At 39.7% G+C, this 22652-nt stretch overlaps 1 protein-coding gene across 3 annotated transcripts in view; it reads right to left on the reverse strand.

The window, feature by feature from the left end:
• Adgrl4 (adhesion G protein-coupled receptor L4) overlaps nucleotides 1-19050 on the reverse strand; it is a 97746-nt gene extending 78696 nt beyond the window's left edge. For 2 of the 3 annotated variants that reach the window (XM_017796411.1, XM_008826206.2), the window contains exons 1-2: nucleotides 18987-19050; nucleotides 17529-17678 (exon numbers count right to left, since the gene is read on the reverse strand). In XM_017796411.1, coding sequence (XP_017651900.1) covers nucleotides 17529-17678; nucleotides 18987-19008 — 172 coding nt within the window. In that variant the 5' untranslated portion in view covers nucleotides 19009-19050. Of the gene's footprint in view, nucleotides 1-11086; nucleotides 11241-17528; nucleotides 17679-18986 lie in introns of those variants that run through there. The other variant, XM_029560301.1, reaches the window with a different exon arrangement.
• Between the last annotated feature and the right edge of the window lie 3602 nt (nucleotides 19051-22652).

Raw genomic sequence — 22652 nt, forward strand, 5'->3', positions numbered from 1 at the left:
GAGAGAGAGAGAGGAGAACCACACCACATATGTGGAGGTCAGAGGTGGGAATCAGACCCAAAATGTGGGTCCTGGGGACCAAACTCATGCCATTAGGCTAGCAACCAATTTTATCTGGTTATTGGGCTCTCTTCATTTATTTTTAAAAAATAATTGTTTTATTTTCATTTGTCTACATATATGTGCAGTTTTGTGTAAGTGCACATGTATGTGGTTGTTCATGAAGTCCAGAAGAGGGCATTGGATCCCCTGGAACTGGAGTTACAGGTGGTTGTAAATCAAGTGACTTGATTGCTGGGAAGCAAACTCAGGTTCTTTGGAGAGAGCAGCAAGTGCTTTAACCATGGATCCATCTCTCCAGCCCCCCCCCCTTCATGTAGTTTTAACTGGCTAATTTCAGTGAGAACTTTGCGGGGGGGCGATGCTGAACAAAAACAGAATTTTAAAATTTATAGTTTTTTTTTAAGTTTTCATGTAAACACATTTACTTAAATCAATAAAACATGTAATAGATATTCTGATATTCATTGTAAATGAACTCCTTCCTGAAAATTGACACTTGTTTATTTAGATCTATTTTTATTTTAAGTATGTCTGTCTGTGTGTGGGGTATGTGCATTTTCACATGTGTATGGGAGGTCAAAGGAGGGCAGATGATCTCCCGGAGCTGGAATTACAGTTGGTTGTGAGCCCCATGAGAAAGGCGCTGGGAACTGAACTGTGGTTCTTTTAAAGTGCAGCAAGTGCTCTTAACCACCGAGCCACCTCTAGCTCTGAAGTTACACATATTAAACATGGGTCTCACTGAAAGTTATGCATCCCATTAGGCATTATATCTTCAATTCCACACAACTTTTTTTCTCATAATTATTGATATGTAATTATATTTAATATTGACATTATATAATAGAGTATATCATAAAATAGCATAATGCATTATAATAGATAATTTACTGACATATATGCAAATATATATGATTTGGAAGAACTTGTGCCTGATATTCTTTGTAAATCTACTTCTTTCATGTAGGCATCCACCATGCAACAAAGCTAATCAATACAGAAGAAACTTTAAATATATATATATATATCTTGCCTGCATGTATGTAAGTGTACCCATCTCATGGAGTGCCCACGGAGATCAGAAGAGGGCTTCAGATCCCATGGAATGGAAGTGAAGGACAGTTAGAGACCATGTGGGAGCTGGGAATCAAACCCAAGCCCTCTGCAATAGCAGTCAGTGCTCTTAACCACTGAACCATCTCCCCAGCCTCTAAAGAAACTCTTTAGTGATAATATGCAAACAGTTTTTTTTTTTTTTTTTTTTTTTTTTTTTTTTTTCCTTTGGAGACTCAAGAAGCCTCAACTGTGGCAGTTCTCATTGTACATGTGGGGAAGTTAACATGTGTGCTCTTGCTGGAGTCTGGGGAAGGCAGGGGATCTTCATTTATTATGTGGCAACATTAGTTTCAGAAGCCTGTGACCAGATAGCCCCCATCTACTTTCCTCACTGCTTGGAGAAAGAGACAGAGAACAGAGAGTGAAAGCTGGAGGAACGGTTGTCCACTGATCACTGCTGGGTGAGGGAGAGTTGATATTCTTTAAAGGAGAGACTCTAGATAGGCTGACTAGATGCCAGTGGGTTAACTTGAACTGAGGGATGTCTGGGTAAAAATGCTTGACCTGATAGGCCTTAACATATATGACAGAATGCATGGAGTCTAGTGAGGGGAGCTATAGGAGGTTCCACATGTGGGAGGGGGGGTCTAAATTTGATTAAGATCTGTTATATCAATGTACAACAACTCAATAAAGATATACATGAATAAAGAGATTGCAGAGACCTGATAAGACTTAGGTTTTATTTCCTCAACATAATGCAGTTTATACTATGGGCTACTAGCTGGAGCCCTAACTTTCTCCTTCCACCTTTGCCTGCTTTCCCAGGATGGAGCCCAGGTAGTCATGCTAGTGTGGCAAGTGCTTTTACCCACTGAGTCATCTCATCCACCCTTTCATTCTTTTCTGAGACACCTTCTCACGGTGCGTTTCAGGCTAGTTTAGAACTTATTATGTAGTCCAGACTGGCCTTGATTTCCCAGCAATTCTCCTGCCTCAGCCTCCTGAGTGCTGAGATTACAAGGTTTGCTTATCTAAAACCTTTTAAAAATTCAGATTAGCTCTGTACTTGCCTATTCTTAAAGCAACCATCTGATTTTCCCCCCCAAAGGGTAACTGAAAAGAGGTCGTTGACTATAAAACAATTAATGCATCTACTGAAACCATCTGACATGTTTGTCTACTAATAAACTGAATTTCACAGTCTAAAACAGACTTTCAAGATCATTCTTCAGCACAAGGTATTCCATTATGAAACCACTGCAATGAATATGACATCAGTTGAGCAAACATCAGGCTGTAATCGGGCATCTGCTCGCGTCCCTGCGTTGCACGCACTGCCGAGATCTGCTGTACTTTAGTATTCTCTGTGGCTTCCTGTGTTTATAAAGGTCCAGAAATAATCTCAGAACTTCTTCATATGGCACTAGAAAAATTGGCATAAGATCCCTCCTGACAGAAAGCATATATGCCTCTCTCATTATCAAAACTTTGCCACAAAGGCAAAATATGATGCAATGTAAGAACTATCTTAGCTTCTGTTTAACATCAACAAAACTGAGTTGTTGCCTGCATGTATCTATTTTTTGTTTTTTTAATATTGTATTTATTATTTTTTATTTTTACATATATGAGTGTATTGCCTGTGTGTATGTAAGTGCACCTATGCTGTGCAATGCCTGCAGAGGCCAGAAGAGGATGTCATATCCCCTGGAACTGGAGGTACAGACAGTTGTTAGCTGCCCTATGGGTGCTCTGAACCTAACTCAGGTCATCTGCAAGAGCAGCCAGGGCTCTTAACTGCTAGCCCTTTCTCCAGCCCCGGCAGCATTGCTTTTATTTATTTATTTATTTATTTATTTTTATATATTTATAAGAAGCATTTCATTACAGCTTTAAGATACTCAACAGGTGCCAAGGATCCGAGTGCGTGTATCTATTTTTATGGTAATAAAAATGTGTGAAGGAGCACATATTCCTCCCCAATTCTAGTTCTAATTGCTAAACACAATTTCAGTTGAAAATTTAGTATTATTTTCTTTAAGACTCAGGGTGCGTTCTTGTTTGGCAGAGGGCTTGAAGCATGAAGTCACTACTTAGACATGATCTATATTTGGTTCTGAGAAGAAAAGGAGATGTGTGGATAATTGTTGAAGGGATAACTGATTTGGCTAATTCAGCTCACAGACTCCCGTGGACACTACATGGTTTGGAGATCTCTGGGAAGACTTTACAATTTCACAAGTGATTTAAACTTCCTCTGAAATGGTTTCACTCTGTGTAAATACAATCAGAGTTAACACCTGTTGACTCTGCTGGTACTTGAGCTACAGGAATAATCCTGACAACTTAACTGCATATTTACATCCTAAAATCGTAAAAAGCATATTACCACTGAGTGAGTAATGTCAAGCTCATGTTGCTTTTATTTTATCGGAACATCCTCATCAGCATAAGCTTCCTTCTATGATTTTATGAATAGAGCCTTTGAAACACTAAATTATAAGCCAGGTGTGGTAGTGCATCCTTGTAATCCCAGCACTTAAAAGGCTGAGGCAGGAGGATTATGAGTTTGAGCTTAGCCTGGAATCCACGAGTTCTGGCCACATGGGACACATGTAAACTAGTGTCTCAAAACCAAAGAAGCCAACAAAAAAATCAAGAAAAATATGTAGTAAAAGTGAAATGCTAAAAAATATAAAATGCTATAGTGTTTTACAATGTCATTCTTAAATAAAAAAACCCTGAATTTTCAATATAGTAGATCAACTAACTGCAGTGCCAGTTGCGTACAACCCAGATGTTAGGCAGTGTGTGTGCATGTGCGTGTGCGTGTATGTGTGGCAGGGGGGTGCTCCCTCCTATAGGTAGTCTCTAATGACAGAGTTTCCTTCCTTACATGGCAACGAAGTGATTTAACCTGTAAGTTCAACGTGAAGCAATAATATGGCTCTAAGTACATATGGTTCCTTTAACCTAGTCAAGACACATTGCCAGGTATTTCAATTAATGTGTACCGAGGTCACAAAATCAATTTCTTATCAGCCATAAACACTCATACAGTAAATTTTATTTCCCAACCATAATCTCTAAATTGAATCTGTGTACCTAAAAAATACAGCGCCGACTCAGTCGTTGGGTTTTTCTCTCTGACAACATTTTCGCAAATGGCAGGAGGCTCTGTTTGCTATATTTAGCCTACAAAGTTTGGCTAGATTCTAATCTTTCCAGAGAAGTCATCTCTTTCCATGGTTTTTGAAAGACTAAGGTGTTAATTTCTTTCTTAGACTAAGTACAAGGTTTGAACTGTTCTGACATTCTGTCTCCCGGTAATTTATTCGGAAACTTTTGAACAATCGTAAAAAGAATCTATGTAATTGTGTATTCATCTATATTCCTTGGCAATGTAAATTATGTATCTGAACATAATATTGTAGAAAAATCATGTTAATATGGAAAATAGTATCACCATGCAGTAAATCCCATAAGAAGGGGCAGTTCAGGAATTGAGCCTGTCTGACCAATGACACTTCAGATAATCACATTTTTAATGAAAAATCTTTGACTTGAATATAAAACACTGCCATCTATTACATCCAGATGCTGCAGTTCTTTCACTGTATTCCAATTGTTACCATTTTTTTCCCCCTGATGCCCTCATTCTCACTCTAATCACAGTAACACAGGAAACCACAGTACTTTCAGGTCAATAAGTTTCACCTGTACAGTGTCTAGGGACCAATATAGTTATGCCAGTTAAAATACTTCAGTAGTCTTAAGGATTTAATTTTCAGGAAAAAAAATCACAATTTTCATACTAGAAAAGTATATGTTTATCTATTTTAATAACAGGCCAAATGTTAGATATTGACAGTGTTGTATAATTAGCAATACACAGCCATATTTCTTCAGAAAGCTAACTAGCAAATTATAAAAATCTAGTGTAACATCACATCCTTTGGATCAAGGATTTGACATTTGTCAAAACAGATGATATGAAATCACAGCACACACCATCAGAAAATTAAAAAATTATTTGAACTATTTCTGTTTGAACTATTTCCATCCCCTCCCATTCTCCTGAAGATGTAATATCCTAGTTGATTCTAGTACGGCAAAACCGAACAAAAAGGAGCAAAGAAGTACACGGTAAGTACAGGAAGAGGATTAAAATACACCTTTTCAGTTAAATAAAATTTTGATGGATGACGACAATAGCTTTTTTCATAGTTTTTATATTTTGGGAGTGTCAAAATTCTCCTAAAATGATTTAAAGTTGTAGAGAGAAAGAATTTTATCTCTCCCCAACTTGCTTGCTGTCATGCCATCATTTTAATCAAACTCCTAATTGGATAATAAAATTAAATATTTTAGTGATTAATTGTAGCAAAATGAAGTCTTCCATTGCATACATATTAATGTAAGACAGATAAAACTTGATCTTTCACAATTTCTTAGAAATAAACAAAGCTCCGGGTCAAGTTATTATTTATAAATGGCCAAATGTAGAAAGGAGAGAATGTCTGCTATGAACAACACCTAAAGCTCCTTTTATAACTAATGAAAAACTCTCAAAGTGTTACATGTAAATTAGAAAAAAAATTCTCATTTTTCTAAGTGCCAACAATTTCACACTTCTTAGACCTTCTGTGGAAAAGGTGGATTGATATCTACGATTCAAAATAAAATAAAACATAAACATTTTGATTGAGCTTTTCAAAAGAGAAGGACCAGGGTACCTCAAAAACAGAAGACTGTGGTAGCCCTGACGGCCCCGCTGTCTCAGTGCAAATTCATTCTTAATCTATGCCGATATTCCCAAAGAAATTAAAATTCAGGCTTTCACAGTTGATGACTCAAAACGGAGTAGGAAAACTGGTATTACAGGGCAGATCAACGTAAAATTCGGTACTAAGTTTGCTCATTTTTGTATAAATTTTCACTTCACTACAATGAATATTCTTTATCTCCAGTCAAATATTTGAGTTGAGATTATATCAAAGATTATCTATATCAACATTATACAATGAACAAAATTCAACCGAAGTTAAGTACCTGCTTCATGAAAAGAGAAATTCTATTCACAACATTCTTTTTGCTCTTGCTGCTGCTGCTGGTGGTGGTGTGTACACGTACATGTTTGTGTGGGTGTGTGCACATGTATGTGCCAGTGCGCAGATTTTAGAGGCCCCTGTAGGGTGTCTTCTTCTGTAGCTTATTATTTGGCTTACCTCCTTATTTTTCATATGCGGCCATGCTGAGTTTTACACGCATGCTTGGAAGCTGAGCTCAGTTTCTCATGGTTTTGCAACACTTGACTGACTGAGCCATTTCCCCAGCTCCCAAAGCACGCTACCTTAATAAATTCAGTATATGCAAAGAAAAACAAAAAGGGGACAATGGTCAGAAGTGTGGTGTTTTAGAGACCGGCTAGAAGACATTTTGGTAATTTCCAAGAATGTGAACACGTATAACAACTCATTACAGGGATTCTGCAATCACCGCTGATACGCAGACCGGTCCCCTAGAAACTCATTTCAAAGAAACGTATTGACACAAAGCAAAATGAAATCACTAGGACATGAAAATCCTATAGCTCATAATGGATAGAAAATTTTCAAAGACCTTACAAATAAATTGACTTGTAATTTGGGTCTTAGATGATCAATATTTCCAATATTGAAAAATCCCAGTTTCTATCCTGAATGCCAACTGATCATTCTGTCATATTCACTGAACCGGATGCAAAGATAGCCATGTGTTCCTCAAAGTGAAAACACAGGATTACATGTAACAGTGACTCAATTTCCCTAAATAGGTGGACAAATACAAAAATTATGGCTTTATAGACATCTATTTTTAATTTTTCAGTGACTTCAATATAGCACTTGTTTACATACTATATTTAACACATCACATGTCAGCACAGTAATACAGGAGGGCTCACCTAAGATCGATGCAGACATTCTTTTTAAAGAGGGGAGAAGTCTTCAGTTACATGTCAGCCTCAACTGATTTATAGCACCTGCCTGGTAATATTAAGAGGTGTAGTCCGAGGTCACATTCCAGCTCAGCAGGAAGAAGTATCCTGATGCATCACAGTCATGAATGAGGAGGAGATGGTGTAAGAAGATGAAAATGTCATGTGCATTGGCTTGGCCAGCTCCAGAGCTCAGTGTAAAAGGACGATTGCTGTATTATAACCACAAAACTTACAAGTGACTAAAAAGTTTGAATTCAATAAAATGGACCTCTAATTCTTCTCTCTCATTGCATTGTTCGCGATTACCAGGTATAGACACCATTCTCATGATGTAGAATTAGATTATGTGAAAGTCACAAGGCAAGCGTGCAATTAGGGTCAGGAAAACACTGTTACTGCCTTTAATCCCAGCACTTGGGGGGCAGAGGCCGGCAGATCTCTATGAGTTCAAGGCCAGCTTGGTCTACATAGCAAGTTCCAGGCCAGCTGGGGTTACAGGGAGACCCTGTCTCAAGAAGACCAAAAAGAAAAAAACAAAATAAAAGAAAACAAAACCAACCAACCAACCAACCAACCAACCAAACAAACAAACAAAAACCCCCACTGTAACTGCCTTGCCTAATCTTTGAGATAAAGACAAGAAGGGATTTGAGAAACCTCTAGGGAAAGTTAAAGGAAAAGAGAAGGGAATGGGATATTATAAAAGGAGGTTGTACCTAGGAGATAGGCTCTGAATGTTTGACTTCTGTGGTCTTACTGTATCTTTCACCGATGTGTACATAGTTTGACATTCCTGTCTTCTCTATTCTGCATACAGGCTATTCCTAAAGGACAGGAAACTCAGGAAAATGTATTGTTATTCTCGTTTTTATTCTTATTATTACCCCCTATACAAGGACAGTTCACCATCCTCATGCACCTGTCTTTGTTGGTGTGCACTGCAGTGGTACATCCCTTGTCTATCTCATTCCTGCAGACACTTCCAAGTAGGCAGGTGCTAATGGTGCCCTGGTCAGGGAGTGCCTTCTTAGAATGAGCTGAGCTCACACAGGTATACAGCCCAGAGGATGGGCACTTGTTAACTGCCATGTGGGTGCTGGGAACTGAACCTGGGTCCTCTGGAAGAATGGTCCATACTCTTAACCTGCTAAGCCATCTCTCTAGCCCCTACATCATTAATTTTTAAAATCAGCCTTTGAAATAGACAGAGGACAGCTGATTTGTGAAAAATGATTTGTGAAACAGTCTCTGTGCTATACATCCATTCTGTCAACAAGTGAAGGGGCCACATTCTAGCATAAAAAGGGATTTTGTTTTGAAAAAGTTATGTTATTTAACTGAATGAAGTTTACAGGAATCATGAATTCTGAAATGCAAGCCTTGACATAATTTAGAGTTTATCGGATCCACTTCCCATTTGAGGCATGAAACTTCAAGAAAACATAAGACCTGCCTTATAGAGGCCTGATGCACAACTGCTATATAGGCACATAGCATTCCTACTTTTCCAATATTTCAGTAGTAACTCACATAAGAGATCAGCCTTCTAAGTATGAAAAAATACATTTGTTTTCCAAAAATATATCTTATTCCCAAAGATATGGGTAACATATATTAGCAAGATGCACGTGTGATATTGTGGAGCTATACATTTGCAGTTATTCAAATATTTTTAAAAGCATTGCATAAAATACCTAAAGCCAACTCATACTGAAGACTATAATTTAAAAAGAAAGGGTCTGGAGAGATGGCTCAGCTGCTCTCACAGAGGACCTGGGTTTGGTTCCCAGCACTCACATGGTGGCTTCAGAACTGCCTGTAACTCCAGCTCCAGGGGCCTCTATGGGCACCTGAACACACATTGTACACATTCAAAGACACAAGCAAAACACTCATACACACGAAAAACAGACAGGAGAGCAGGACGCAGGGAGGGAAGAAAGAAAAGAGGGGGGATTAAAGAAACACGTGTTAAGATCTACTCAACTGTCTTCTGTCGAAAATGTAAGTTCAGTATGACTAAAATATATAATCATAAAACGACAAAAGTTTCAGATGAACTCCAGGAGAGTTGCTAATGCCTGATGAGAACTGGGATCAAGTAGTATAACCAATTGAAGTCTTAAGAGAGACTGGAAAGTAAGATTTGGAGCTGTGATGCTTTAAGTCTTATGAAATCCTTTTTTCTTGCAAATGATATTTCATTTGTCTTTGTGGGCAGTTCCTCTGTGATATGGTGACTTAGAGTCCCTCAGGTGTGTACTGGGGAAGGAGCAACTGCATCATGTGACACCCTATTCATTCAGTGAGGAGCGCCTATGCTGTTTCCGCAGTGGCTACACAAGTTCACATCCCCACTATCTCGTAGCTGTGACTAAGGCTTCCTCTTTCTGAGTGGCCGTAACAGTGATGGCATGATGATGCTATTCTTAGGTGAAAATCAAAACAATTTTAATTTGCATTTCCCTGGTGGTGAATGATACTGAAAACTATTTTAGAAATATTGATAGGCAAGTTTTGTTTTTTCTTTTGAGAACTGCCTACTCGGTTTATTGGTCTATTTATTACTTGGATGTGCTTTTGCTGCTTAATTGTAGCAGTTCTTTGTATATTGTAAACATCCATCTCCTATCTGACATTTCTTTCTTCTTTACTTGGCTGTCCCTTCTATGTGGCGATTGTGTCCTTTGCTGTACAGGAGCTTTTGTGTTACATGAATTTTCCTTGTCAAGTCTTTGGATTATTTTCAGGACATCTGGAGTCCTTTTGAGGAAATCCTGAAAGAGGTGATGGTCCTCAGAAGCAAGACCGGTTGTGAGCTCTGTGGACTTGGACGTAGCATAGGAGAAGTCTGGAGAGACGGTGAGTTTCCTGCTGCTGCCTGCAGAGAGACTGGCCCCTCCCAGATGACAAGTGACGTGACAGAGTAGCCACCTTATTTCCATTACCACGAGTGTTCAGCTTAGAATATGATTTTTGTGACCTCAGACCCAGTGTGGGGCTGGTTTCTCCTCGTTTTGGACACCTTCACCAGGACCTCAAGTTGTGCCTCTAAGGTTAGGCAACACGTGAACACCACAGGGAGCTGGGAGGACAGGCAGACAGCACCCCTTCTCCTTAGCACCCTCCTCTACCTACTACACATAATGACTGCATTGGTGTCCACAGGTGCACAACAAATCCTGCCAAGCCTCTATAAACAGAGATTACGAAGGGGCATGTGTCAGGGGGACACTTGGCATATTCGGTTCTCAGCAAAAACCACATCATGTACCCACAACCCGAAGATCTGAATTTTGGCTTTTTAAAAAATCATTCCTGGGGCTGAAGAGATGGCTCAGTGGATAAGAACACTGACTATTCTTGCAGAAGACCCGGGTTCGAGTCCAAGCACCCACATGGCAGCTAAGAACTGTCCGTAACTCCAGTTCCAGGGGATCTGATAGTCCCTTCTGTCCTCTGCATGCATGCACTTACCTACGTGGCAGGCAACTACATGCATATGCATAAAATAAAAAAAATAAAATATTAAAAAAATGGTTCCTTACTAGGGATACTGTAAACAGACACACCAAAACCCACAAACAGCAATGAAACTCTTGGTGTCTCGGTGGATCATCCAAATGACTTGTTTTCATGTAAGCTGTTAAGGACAACTGTATTCAGATAAAAAACTAACAGGATGTCATTTTATTGGCTGCCCATGGGAAGTTGATCACAGGAAGTGAGGACCAAGGCACAGCAGAACAGTACAACACCCATCTAAGCACTGGCAGAAGGTTAAATGTCTGTCCAGGCCAAGACAGACCCCAGCAGCCCTCTGTAGCAGGTGACACCTGTCCATATATAGCTAAGCCCAATAAACTACTTGAGATGGCATTGTCCCTTAGGATTGGTCTGTTACACTTCTGACAAAACAGCACTGGAAAATTCCACACAATTAAAAGAGAAAGAAAGGGAGGAAAACAAAGAAAGCAGCATTACCTCTGGGATACCAACACCACTGCAACACAGATGTAATGTGGCATGCAGACCCCATGTCTTGTTGGCTTTTCCATTTAGGATTTTTTGATTTAATTAACAAATGGAATGGCATATATATGTTGACTAGTAGCATAACATTAAATTCAATTTCAGTCTGGCAAAGAAAAAAGAAAGAAAGAAAAACCTCACTTATGTCTATAACTTGAACTTCTACTTGTGTTTTCCTTCAGCAGTTTCAAAGTTTCAGATCTTATTTAAGGTCTTTGATTCATTTTGCACGAATCGGAGTGAGTGATACGGACTTTGCGTTAGGGATGCTCAAGCTGTATGTTTATGGGGGTAAATGTGAAATCGCAATAATATGTAAAGATTAGAGGTTAGGATGATATTTGTTTACACTTCTTTTATGGAAATGATAAAGTCATTAAATATTCAAAATGATAGCTGTGTTTGTAAAATAGAGTTGAGGCATGATGGCTAACTGCCTTACCTGACTCAGGTTCAGCTACATCACACATCTATACACATATTTTTTATTCTTTGTCTACTTTTCACCTACCTCTTCTTTTGTGAAGCCCATTTGTACGAGCTTCATTTTTATTATTATGGGAATAAATCATTTGCCCTTATTACTTTTGGGTTAGGCCAAGCAGAATTATACTTGTAATCTTCTCATCTATTTATTTTTATTTTGTGTATGAGTGTTTCACCTCCATGTATGTTAAGTACATCCATGTATGCAATGCCCACGGAGGTCAGAAGAGGATGCGGGGTCACCTGGAATTGGAGTCATAGATAGTTGTTAGTTGCAATGTGGATGCTGGGGACTGAACCCAGGTCTTCTTCAAGAGCAGTCAGCGCTCTTAACTGCTGAGCCATCTCTCCAGCCCCTTGCTTGTAAATGTTTTGAATTTGTGCATCTTCCAAATTCTGAGTTCATAGGTGATTTAGTCTCCCTGCTTAGAAAGTTCTATGACAGTTTCTCTTACCTTATGGGTCTTATATTGTTCTGAAATTTAACTACAGCATTCTTCCAGAAGAGTTCAATAGGCACTATGTGATCATTAGATATTGATGAAAACTGTTTTTTAGTTAATTATTTTCTTTGTGTACATGTGTACTTATGCGTAAGTGCACACATGTAATGGAGTGAGTGCAGAGGCCAGAGGATAACCCAAGGGAGTTGATTTTCTTCTTTCACTCTGTAAGTCCTGGAGATCAAACTCAGACCCTTGGGTTTGGTGCCAGGCCCCTTTACCCACTGAGACATCATGATGGCCAGGAACATGGCTTTTTAAAGTGTCTGTCTGAGAGCAGGAACCAGGAACTCATTGTTTTCCTTACGATGTTTTGCAATAGATGTGTTCCAAGCTATAAAAAGATGTTTACGCATGTGTTCAGGCTGTCAGTATTATGTCCTTCCTGACTCTGCCAGTCTTCACCTGGAGCAATTGTTTCATTCTCATCCCAGGGACGGCCCAGGAACATGGCCTCCGTAGAGTGTGTCTGCCAGTAGGGGGCGTATCACCTACATCATTCTTACAGTCACACATATACTACACTGGTGGACTTATTACCCTTAACTTCTCATAGCTCAGTTGATGCCAAAGGAAAACAGGGTTCTGTTATGGAAGTGACTCCCTTCTTTACCGGCCAGTGCTTTGCTTCAGATGTACACAAAAAGTTTCTGGGACGTTTTCTAGCGTCCCTTCCCTAACTGCTTTTAAGATTTCTTAATTACTTGAGGGATGAGGTTTCTCTTATTTCCTATACCTACAGTAATTAAACACCTAAGTGCAACCAAAACGGGCTGAAATGTATAAAGAATAGAAATATATATATTGCCAAACAAATAAATTCTCTCTAAGGATTAAATATCAATAATTTCATTAGCCTTTATAGTAATCCCAAGATTTTTACACAAACTTCTTTTCCTAAAATACCCTCAAATACCAATATACTACACATGTTCAAATAAATTGTTACTATTTTCTCAATACAAATATTAAAATAAGAAATTTATATATAAAAGCTACAGTCCTACTGATTGTGGTAAAAGCTGTACTACTCCATGTCAGTTAACGAAGAATATGTTGATTGATGCTCGCAGTCACCTTTAGAAAGCTGAAATCCCACAGTTTGAGTACTGACTTTGACAGCTATGCTTGGGGCACTGGGAAACTCACTTAAACTTTCAGAGTTCCTTTTTTCTCATATGCAGAAAGCTGTAGCATAAAGTTTAGTAAATGTTAATATAACCAGTCCTACTGGAATTTGGAGAAAAAAAAAACAATGCCTATACTTCAAATTTTTGACTTCAAAATTGAAGATAAACGGAGTGAAAGTCATTAATTATGTTTTACAAATACATAGTTCTGTTGTCTGTATAGGGTTATAAAAACAGGCTTTGGTGGGGATGCTACAAATTATATCTCTATCCTATAGGTTAATCAATCTTTCCAACACACAATACCTAATACATGGTGTTCTAGTTTGTTTCTCCACTGCAGTGACAAAATACTCTGACCACTGCCAACTTGGGGAGGAAAGAGTTTATTCTGCTTACATCTCCTGGGTCAGGGAGCCCAAGATAGGAACTCAGGGCAGGAACCTGGAGGCAGGAGCTGGAGCACAGGCCATGGAGGAATGCTGCTTTCTGGCTTGCTCCCTAGACCCCTGCTTGGCCTGCTTCTTACACAACACAGGCCCACCTGCTCAGGGGTGGCACCACCCACATCACTCAGTAATCAAGAAGATGCCTCACAGACATGGCCACAGGCCAGTCCAATGGAGGAAATTTCCCAATTGAGGCTCCCTCTACTCAGGTTGTCAAGCTGACACTAAAGCTGTCTAGCACACGTGGCAATTTCTTTTTGGTCAACAGATTCAAGTCCATAATTTCAGCATCCTGTCTGGACCCTCAACTGACGTGCAACATAATGCTGCACGAAATACTTGGAACCTCTTAAACACTCCACTAGGTTCGATGTTTATATCTCGTTTGCTGTTTTTCATATTTCGGTTTATTCTAAAGATGAACAGAGTTGCATTATGGTAACAGCCTGGCCTTATTCACGGTCAGTCAGGCTTGGACTTGTGCTGCCTTCTCTTTGGTATTTTGGGAATCTGAATAAGTCCTGTATACCCTTCAGTTCTCAGCTGCAACGCCATTTCTGCTTGGGAAACTTCAGTGGGTCACAAATGTACCTGAGTTTATATTCTTTAAAGCACCATATCACAACCATTAATACAGATCTCTAACTCTCCCACTGCATACTTTGGATGTGAAGGACAGTTGTTTATTTTTATGTTTCAATCCAAGGACACGGAAGTATTTAACACTGAGGCCTGTGGCCAAATATTCTGATTAGAATACAGGCTATGGAATCGGACAGGCTGAGGAATCAGACCACTCTGGCTATGCAACTCTCTCTGCTTCTCAGTTGTAAGCAGGCTCTGTTCACTTATTCTCAATGAGACTATTTCCTCCAAGATGAAAAGAGTAACAACAAAAGTCATTGTACTAACTAATGCCTTGGATTCAGCAAACAACATATATTATCAATTGTAGAGATGGTACTGATGAGGACATGGGTGATCAAGGAGTATTTGTTCAGTTGGAGATGATGAAATGAAGTTAATTTATTACTACTGGAACTGGATGTGTGGATCCTTGTAAGACATCTTATATCTGACTTGTTCAAAATTAACTCTTGTTGTACAATTAGTAAGACTGAGTTATTACCAAAATATTTATTAAGTATCTTTGAGAGCAGCAAATGTTAAACTGAGCATATGGTGATAGTGACAATGCTGGACACAAACAAACAAACAAACAAGCAAACAAACAAACAGTCCAAGGGTGGAAAGATGGCTCACTGTTTCAGATTACATGCCTTTCGTGCAGACGACCTGGGTTCAGATCCAGGCACCTTACGTGGCAGCTTACAATAACCTGTAACTCCAGTTTCATGGAATCTGGCACACTCTTTTAGCCTACATGGACTCTGCACACATGTGTGGCATATAAACCCAGGCAGGCAAACACATACATATACGAATTAAATAAGTAAGTCTTTGGGGGCTGGAAAGATGGCTCAGTGGCTAAGAGCATTTGTGCTCCTGTGGACAACCTTGGTTGGATCCCCAGCACCTGCAATGGGCATGCTCACTACTGCCTGTAACTTCAGTTCCAAGGCATCTGCTGCCCTCTTCTGGCCTCCACAGGCACGGCAGGCATACGGAGACAAGCAGGCGCGCGCGCGCGCGCGCACACACACACACACACACACACACACACACACACACGCACACACACAAATAAAATCTAAAAAGAAAGAAAACAATTTCTATTCCTGAGTAAGTCTGAATCTTTATAGCTGAGTTCCTGCCCAATTTCTCTTACTGACATAATAAAAATCTTGCAAAATCTTAAAGGAATATGAGGAATCTCTTTAGAGATGAAAAAATCTAACAAAAAGATCCTCACACCCAACATATAATCTGGACTATTCAGTGACTGAGAATATAATACTTTAAGTTTAATTTTGGAGAACATATTAGTATGCCTTCTGAGAATGAATTGAAAAATCTGTCCATGCGGTAATAAGATATGAAAATGTGAAAATCATTCTTTAAGCAGTTTTATTAAACTCAGAGGATAATGACTATGGATACAAGTGAGCATGGAACTTTCTTTAAATAGAAAAGACATTTATGTTTAAAATGAATTTAGAAAGACAACTAATTCCCAATACCAATTGTGTTCTGAATAAGAAGAAATTGCAGGTCAAAAGCCTTTGAAGATTTACATTTCCCAACAGAAAATATTTTTTGTATTTTACAGTCTGTAGGGGGGTTACATTAGGGAACGGAACATGTATTTCTAAAAGAAATCATTTAAGTCATGATTATCAGCTAGTTGGGTGCCAAAGTCCAAGCTGAAAATTTATTGATGTTGATGATGGCAATCAGGACAGCTGAGAGGTAGCTAAATCACAGAAAGGCAAAGTGCTGTAAATGCCACAGCGCAATTACTAATGATTAGTGCAGAAGCATGCTAATACGTTAGATGCAATATTTTGAAGGTCACTCAGCTATCAACTTACTTTAATGCTATTCAATTAAATACACACTAAAAATCTATGATTATTTATGGAAGGTATTTTGTTGTGCCTGTAGAATAGCATTTTACAAATTCTTGCTGTGTGTAGTAACAGAAACAGCTAATCTAATGTAGCATTAAGCAAACTGCATCTTTGCTGTGTATTTCTTAAGTGTTAAACTAATTATGATGAGGTTTGGTTTTACTATATACTGCATATTTAATCTTTTTTTAAGAGCCTATCAAGTTGAGTCACAAGACACTTGTTTATGCTATAACCAACCACATGCAATATTAACAAAGTACCATATCCCGGTTTAATTCCAGGAAGACCGTGTGATCTTAAACACATTTAGGATAACACCACACAGCTCTAATATGAACTTGCTACTTAATTATAGTCGAAAAATAGTTTGTATACTTGGAACATTTCCCCCTCTGTCTGTCTGTACAGAACATTTCTGTACTGCCTAGCTTAAAGTAAATGCTGTTGAACACGAGAGAGAGGAGAAATAAAGAGTGATGGGCCTTGTCCAGGTGGGAGGGCGTGCTGGCTGCAGTGATCCCACCCGAGACATGATCTCCATTGCATCTCCTGTCAAGCAGCTAAGCCACACCCTAGAAAGACCCTTTCTAGCAATTTCTGTTTTCTACTATGAAGTTCTATGAGCAGATTTTACTTCAGAAAAAGACTATACTTTTAAGTTTCTCTTGTCTCTTACTCTTTTCCCCCTGCCTTTTTTTCCTCCATCTATCTTTCCCCTTCTCTCTCTCCTCCCTTCTCACTCCTCCTTTTTTCTCATTCTATCCTCCTCCCGATTTCTATCTTCCTTTCTGAGAGGATCTCTCTGTGTTGGCCAGGCTGCTCTAAAAACTGCAGCCCTTCTGCCTGACTTTACCCAAAGCATTCTGATTAGAAGTGTGCACCGCCACCCACAACTCTCTATTACCTTGAACTTTATTTTAGTTCTCTACTACAGAAAGTCTCTAAACATCACACATCTGATACGGACTGATTTCGTCAGCTTTCTAGGTCACTTGCTCTTTTCTTTGATATTGAACTTTCTAGAGTAATAAAAGAACAATCTTAACTTTCAAAACAAAATTAAGATATACATGGAATCATTAAACTCAATCATAAGTGATATGTTTTGACATAAGAAGTTCATATTTATTGGCAAGTTAACTAAGGCTTTTTGGTTTGCCTGGATGTTTTTGTTTTCCAATAGCACTAGCTCTAACAGTTTAGATGAAGCAAGCTCATTTCTGGAGGTCAGAAAGAATGACATCAGACCTCAGTTTCACAATGAGATCAAAAGAGATCAAAAGACTGTTTACCTTCACAAATGGTGACACCATTTCCTGAGAACCCCAGGTTGCAGTAGCAGGCTTCCACACCATTGCGGATTTCACACTTTGCATTTGGCAGACAAGGTGTCTTGGTGCAATTTTGAGTAAAGGAACAATTCAACAAAGTAGAGAAGCCCACTGAGCAAACAAACAAAAAAGGACCTTGTCAAAAGCAGTCACCGTCCCGTTGTCCCGTTACACTGAAAAACACCAGGATTATGAAAACTTCCCAGGGACTTATTTGGGTAAAGGGCAGGGGAAAGCAGCTAAGATTCCCTCCACGTGAACCTTATCAGGTAAACCTCAATAAAATGAAAATATAATGAAGAATCCAGTCCACCTTTATAATGAAACTATTGCCTGGGTGTCCAGGCTCAGCCACCCTTACCCCACCCGAAGTGAAGGACTTCTGTAGGTAAAGCAATTTTGCTTTCTTGGCTTTTGGAATAATTTTTTTCTCTCTCTCCAGAAATCAAGGGAAATTGGGTATTTGGGTCTTTTAAATCTGAAATCTTAAGTTTTAAGAGCTTACTGTAACTTCTAGAAGAACTAATGCATTCCCCCATCCCCTACCAACCTGCTCTCTGACCACCCCAATTTTTCCTCCCCTCCCTGACTCAGACCCTGACTCTCTGACACCTCCCTCCCCAGCTCCATGTTCTGGCAATTGTTCTACATTTTTCATGACAAAATTAAATTTCTTTTACAATATCTTATATTAGGAGAAATTAAAATAAGATTCAACATACTAAGAATTGATCTTTCATACAAGGAACACCTCTCCAACATGATAAATGAAACTATATTTTAAAGTGATGCTTTGAGCAAAGTTAGGAAAAGATAAGAAAAATCATGGATTGTTCTCTTGCTGTTTCAGACTTCTCAAGAGCGAGTTTGGGAGGAACAGAAATCACAAAGCCATTGCTCTGAAAAGAGTCATCCGAGATACATTGTCCTTACCTGGTATCAAGAGATTCGTACACATTCATAGCTAAATCCCAGCCGACACTACACATAAGACTATATTTCCTAAACCAGAATTAACTGCCTTCAAATAAGTGATTTATGATCTTTACCCACGCATCATCAAAATGGGATTTTTAAATGAACCCAAAGCTGGGCAGGCAATCGCCTTAAAACGTCAGGAAGCTTCCCTAAAGGGCTCATGGTTTAGATTTCCCAGGTTTCTTGAGGGAGTTCACAAGAAAGGTCAAAGTCTAAGGCTTGACAGACTTTAGGGATTTCTCCAGGAAGAATAAAGAGGTAGCAGTTCTGGGCCTTAGATGTCAAGGTCCCGATGGAAAAGGCCACTCAGAAAAGCATCCTGAGAAACTGCATCAGTTTTCCTCAGAGAAATCCTTGCCACTGGAACTCCACCGAGCGAGATGTAAAAGTGGCGAGCTCTGGAGTAGGATGCCCGCGGTCCTCCCCGCCGGCCACACTCACCTAGAAGCCAGAAGAGTCTCATTGGAAGCCGCGGAGCGGGCGCTGGGAGAGCGCGGCGGGCAGTGCGGGCCTGTCCCGGAGCTGGGCGGGCGCCTGGGGTCCTGCTGCGCCATCCCCTGTGACGCACCGCTTCCTCCGGTCCCTTTCCGGCCTCTTTTGTGTGAGTGTGAGCACAGCCCTAGTCTGCAGACCATGTCCGGCCTCCAGCCCTCTTCTCCCCAGTCGCCTGGGCTCCATTTCCAGCCTGTGGCCACCGGCTCCCCAGGGCTGCAGATGTGTCCCTCTCTGGCCAGGTTTCACCCAGGTGCAGCCATCACGGTGTCCCCTGAAAGCCTGTGCCCACAGAGCCATGGGGAGCCCCTCCTGGGATAGTACCCCAACATTCCTGCACACATCCTCTTTCTGATCACTAACTGCTGTCCTTAAGGAACAATGGGTCAAGAAGTCATCTGGGACTTTGGGTCCAGGCTGGGGCACTTCACCAGTGCTCCATTTTAACCTTACAGGAGGCTCAAGGATCAGGAGTTAGAACTGGCTGAGTTAAGAAAGTGAAAATAAAAAGACAAGATTCAAGCTTCAAGGTTTAGAAAACAATCGATATTCAAAATGTTTTCCCTTGCCTGGTTCCTGACAGCCTCAGTTACAGTTCTGTATCAAATATAACAATTCTGCCTTAAGAAAACTAGAACTACCACACAGGCAAACTAACTTAAAATTATAGAAAGCAGACAGTTGATTGGCTTTGGTTGAAAGGAGCTGGGGGAACAGACAGAAATGGGCAAGAGAAAATTTGAGGGCAGTGAGCAGTCATGGACCTTGCTTGAGCTGGTGATTATTTGAGTTTACCAAAGTTCATCAGATTGTATTCTTAAAACTGGTGCACTGTACTGTACAGAAACTAAAGAAATGTATTAACATAGGTTTAAGTGGAGCTAATGTAAAGAAATGACATTCATTTCATCAGCACATTTGATGGTTAGAAAGTAGGGGTATGCCTTCATTACATTCCAGGACTGAACAAATAACTATCACGAATCTCTCTGGTATAGATGGAATCGTCTCAGAGATGAACAGCTGTGTCATCTGACTCTAAGGAACTTACAATGACAAGGAAACAATTGAAACCAACCACCAAGGCACAAGAGTTTATGGACACAGTCATGGCCCTGGCCCTATGCAGCACCCCCAGACTCTCTCCAGCTTAACCTAAGGTGGGCAAAATGTTCCCAGAGTGATTCCACTACATGAGAGAGGAATGAGGACCAAATGTTACGTGACTGGCCTGAAATCCCACAGCTAGTCCAAGTAACTACCCTGGGTGACAACTTAGGCTGTTTTGCTGTAAGCCTATACTCTCAGAGACCTGATGGAGTCTTACTCCAGTGGTCCTCCCTTTTGGAGATTATTGCAGGAAGGTAGACCCATGAGAGATGGCTACTTGGGGAGTTTGAAAAGGTGATTCAACTGCTCAACTATCACAAAAGTGTTTATTGATTTTAAAAAATACTTCTTTATTGTTTTTTTTTTCTTTCTTTAGAAATTGGGCAGTGATTCAGCGGGGAATTCGAGTCATCTCAGTGATGGACTCCAGAGAGTTATCAAAGGCAAGGGTCAGGAAAGTCTGCAAATGGGCAAAGAAACAGACAACAAATACCTGAACAAGAGTAGCAGAATGGGGTTCAGGAGACATAGACAGATTCCGGAAAATACTGCGTGAAGATGACTGGATCAGGCTGCCTGGTGCAGCTGTGAATGGATGTCTTCACGGCTTAGTAAGAATATGTTTGCAACACACGTGCAGAGGTGGAGAAGGTTAGAATCACTCACCACCAGAGGAAAGCTAGGGTGAAGACTCCCTTTGAAGGAAGGAATAAATGAACTTCGTAGTATTAAATGAGAAGAGGCTCAGTGATCTGGCTCCATTTGTGCTGTTGTTTCTTTAGTGAAATGAAGTTGACTTTCAATTGGATATAACAGACACTGACTTCAAAAGGCTTAAATATGAAAATGCATTGCTTTAGAAATTGTATACTGAAATACAGTACTCATTTTTAAAAAACAAATCATTGCCCTAAAATAAGATACTCTATCTGCCACACATTCTTCCCATTTAGTTCATCCCAAAGGTAACAGAAGACAGAGAATATCTTAGATAATATTATTCTTTCTAAAAAATTAGCAAAAGCAAATTATAAAGTATTATGCATACTTTATATAAATATCTCTCAATCTTTATCTAGATTATGTTTCCTTATTAAAACTAGAAGTTTATTCTTCTCTTCAAGAAAATGGTATCATGCAAAGAAGCACAAAGTGTTTAATGATGCTTATAGTTTTAAGATTGCTCATTGTTAAATGAAAATCATTTTAAAATGTGTTGTTTGAGGAAGTCTTTATTGTATAAAGGGATAGATATGAGGCTTCTGTGTAAATCTGGATCCATTGTCTTTACATTACTTAAGAAAAGCATTAAGAATTTTCAATCAAAAATTATTTCCTCGGTGAAAGAAAAGCATATTTGAAAAACTGTTCTCAACACATTTCCTTGGGATAATAGGACATCTTAGCTTTTTATTTTTAATTATACGTATATGATTATATGCATGTATGCATGTGTGTGTGTGTGTGTGTGTGTATGTGTACACATGAGTGCAGAGTTCCAGGAGGCTAGAAGGAGCTGTCAGATTCCCCAGGAGGTAGACTTACAGGCAACTGTGAGCTGCCTGACATGTGTGCTGGAAACAGAATTGGAATCCTTGGCAAGTCGGTATCCACTTTTAACAGCATCTCTCCATCTTCATGTTTAATGTTTGAAAATATTGCAATCACATAAAGCCACAATGCTCAACTTTCACCGAAATAAAGCACAAGGAGATGAAGTCACTTTAAGCCGCCTTCCTGATTATGACCTTCTGGGAAGGTCCTGTGCATTGGTGTGTCTTGCAATGTGAAAACCTAGCACTTCTATGATTGGTTGTATAGTCCTTCTGTTTCTAAGTACCAGCCTCAGCAGGATTTCCTTGAGATGTTCTTGAAAGGTCCAAGTTTGCTCTGCAAAGTATTCATAGTGAAGGTCTGGAATCGGCTTGAGATTTCATACTGAGTGGAATCTGGACACTTGGTGATCATCAACTGATTCCATTACACGGAATCAACAATGCTTGCCTGTTGGAGGATGGTGTATGTAACACAGTGTGGTACACATTGCATATCAGATATCATGCTTTTAACATTATCACAGCTAAATATAGGAGGTTGGTGTTCAGGTGACACGAAGATCTCCAGAGTGTGTTCATCACGCCCACAAGGGCCAGTGCTCAGGAGCCTGGTGACGCTTTGCAGGACTTCAACAACAGTGTCTAATCCTTCCCTAAGTGTAAAGCGTGATTGGATTCTGTCTGTTCAGCGCTGTGAGTGCAATTCAGCAGTAGTTATTTATTCCTCATCATTTGAGTTTTATAGAGTTATTGAATTAGTCTTCAGTTTTTTAAATGTAGGTCATTCCTCATGACTTTACATTATCCATTTCTTTAGGACGCTCAATAGAATATAGTTTTCTAGGTGAGTGTTTAGCATTGCTCAAAACCAAACCAACACTAACCAGAACTGCAGATGTAGCTCAGTTGGTAGAGGGTTTTCCTAGCAGGTATGAAGTCCTGGATCCAA

Source organism: Nannospalax galili, unplaced genomic scaffold (assembly GCF_000622305.1).
Source record: "Nannospalax galili isolate Female #2095 unplaced genomic scaffold, S.galili_v1.0 scaffold9, whole genome shotgun sequence".
Lineage (NCBI taxonomy): Eukaryota > Metazoa > Chordata > Mammalia > Rodentia > Spalacidae > Nannospalax > Nannospalax galili.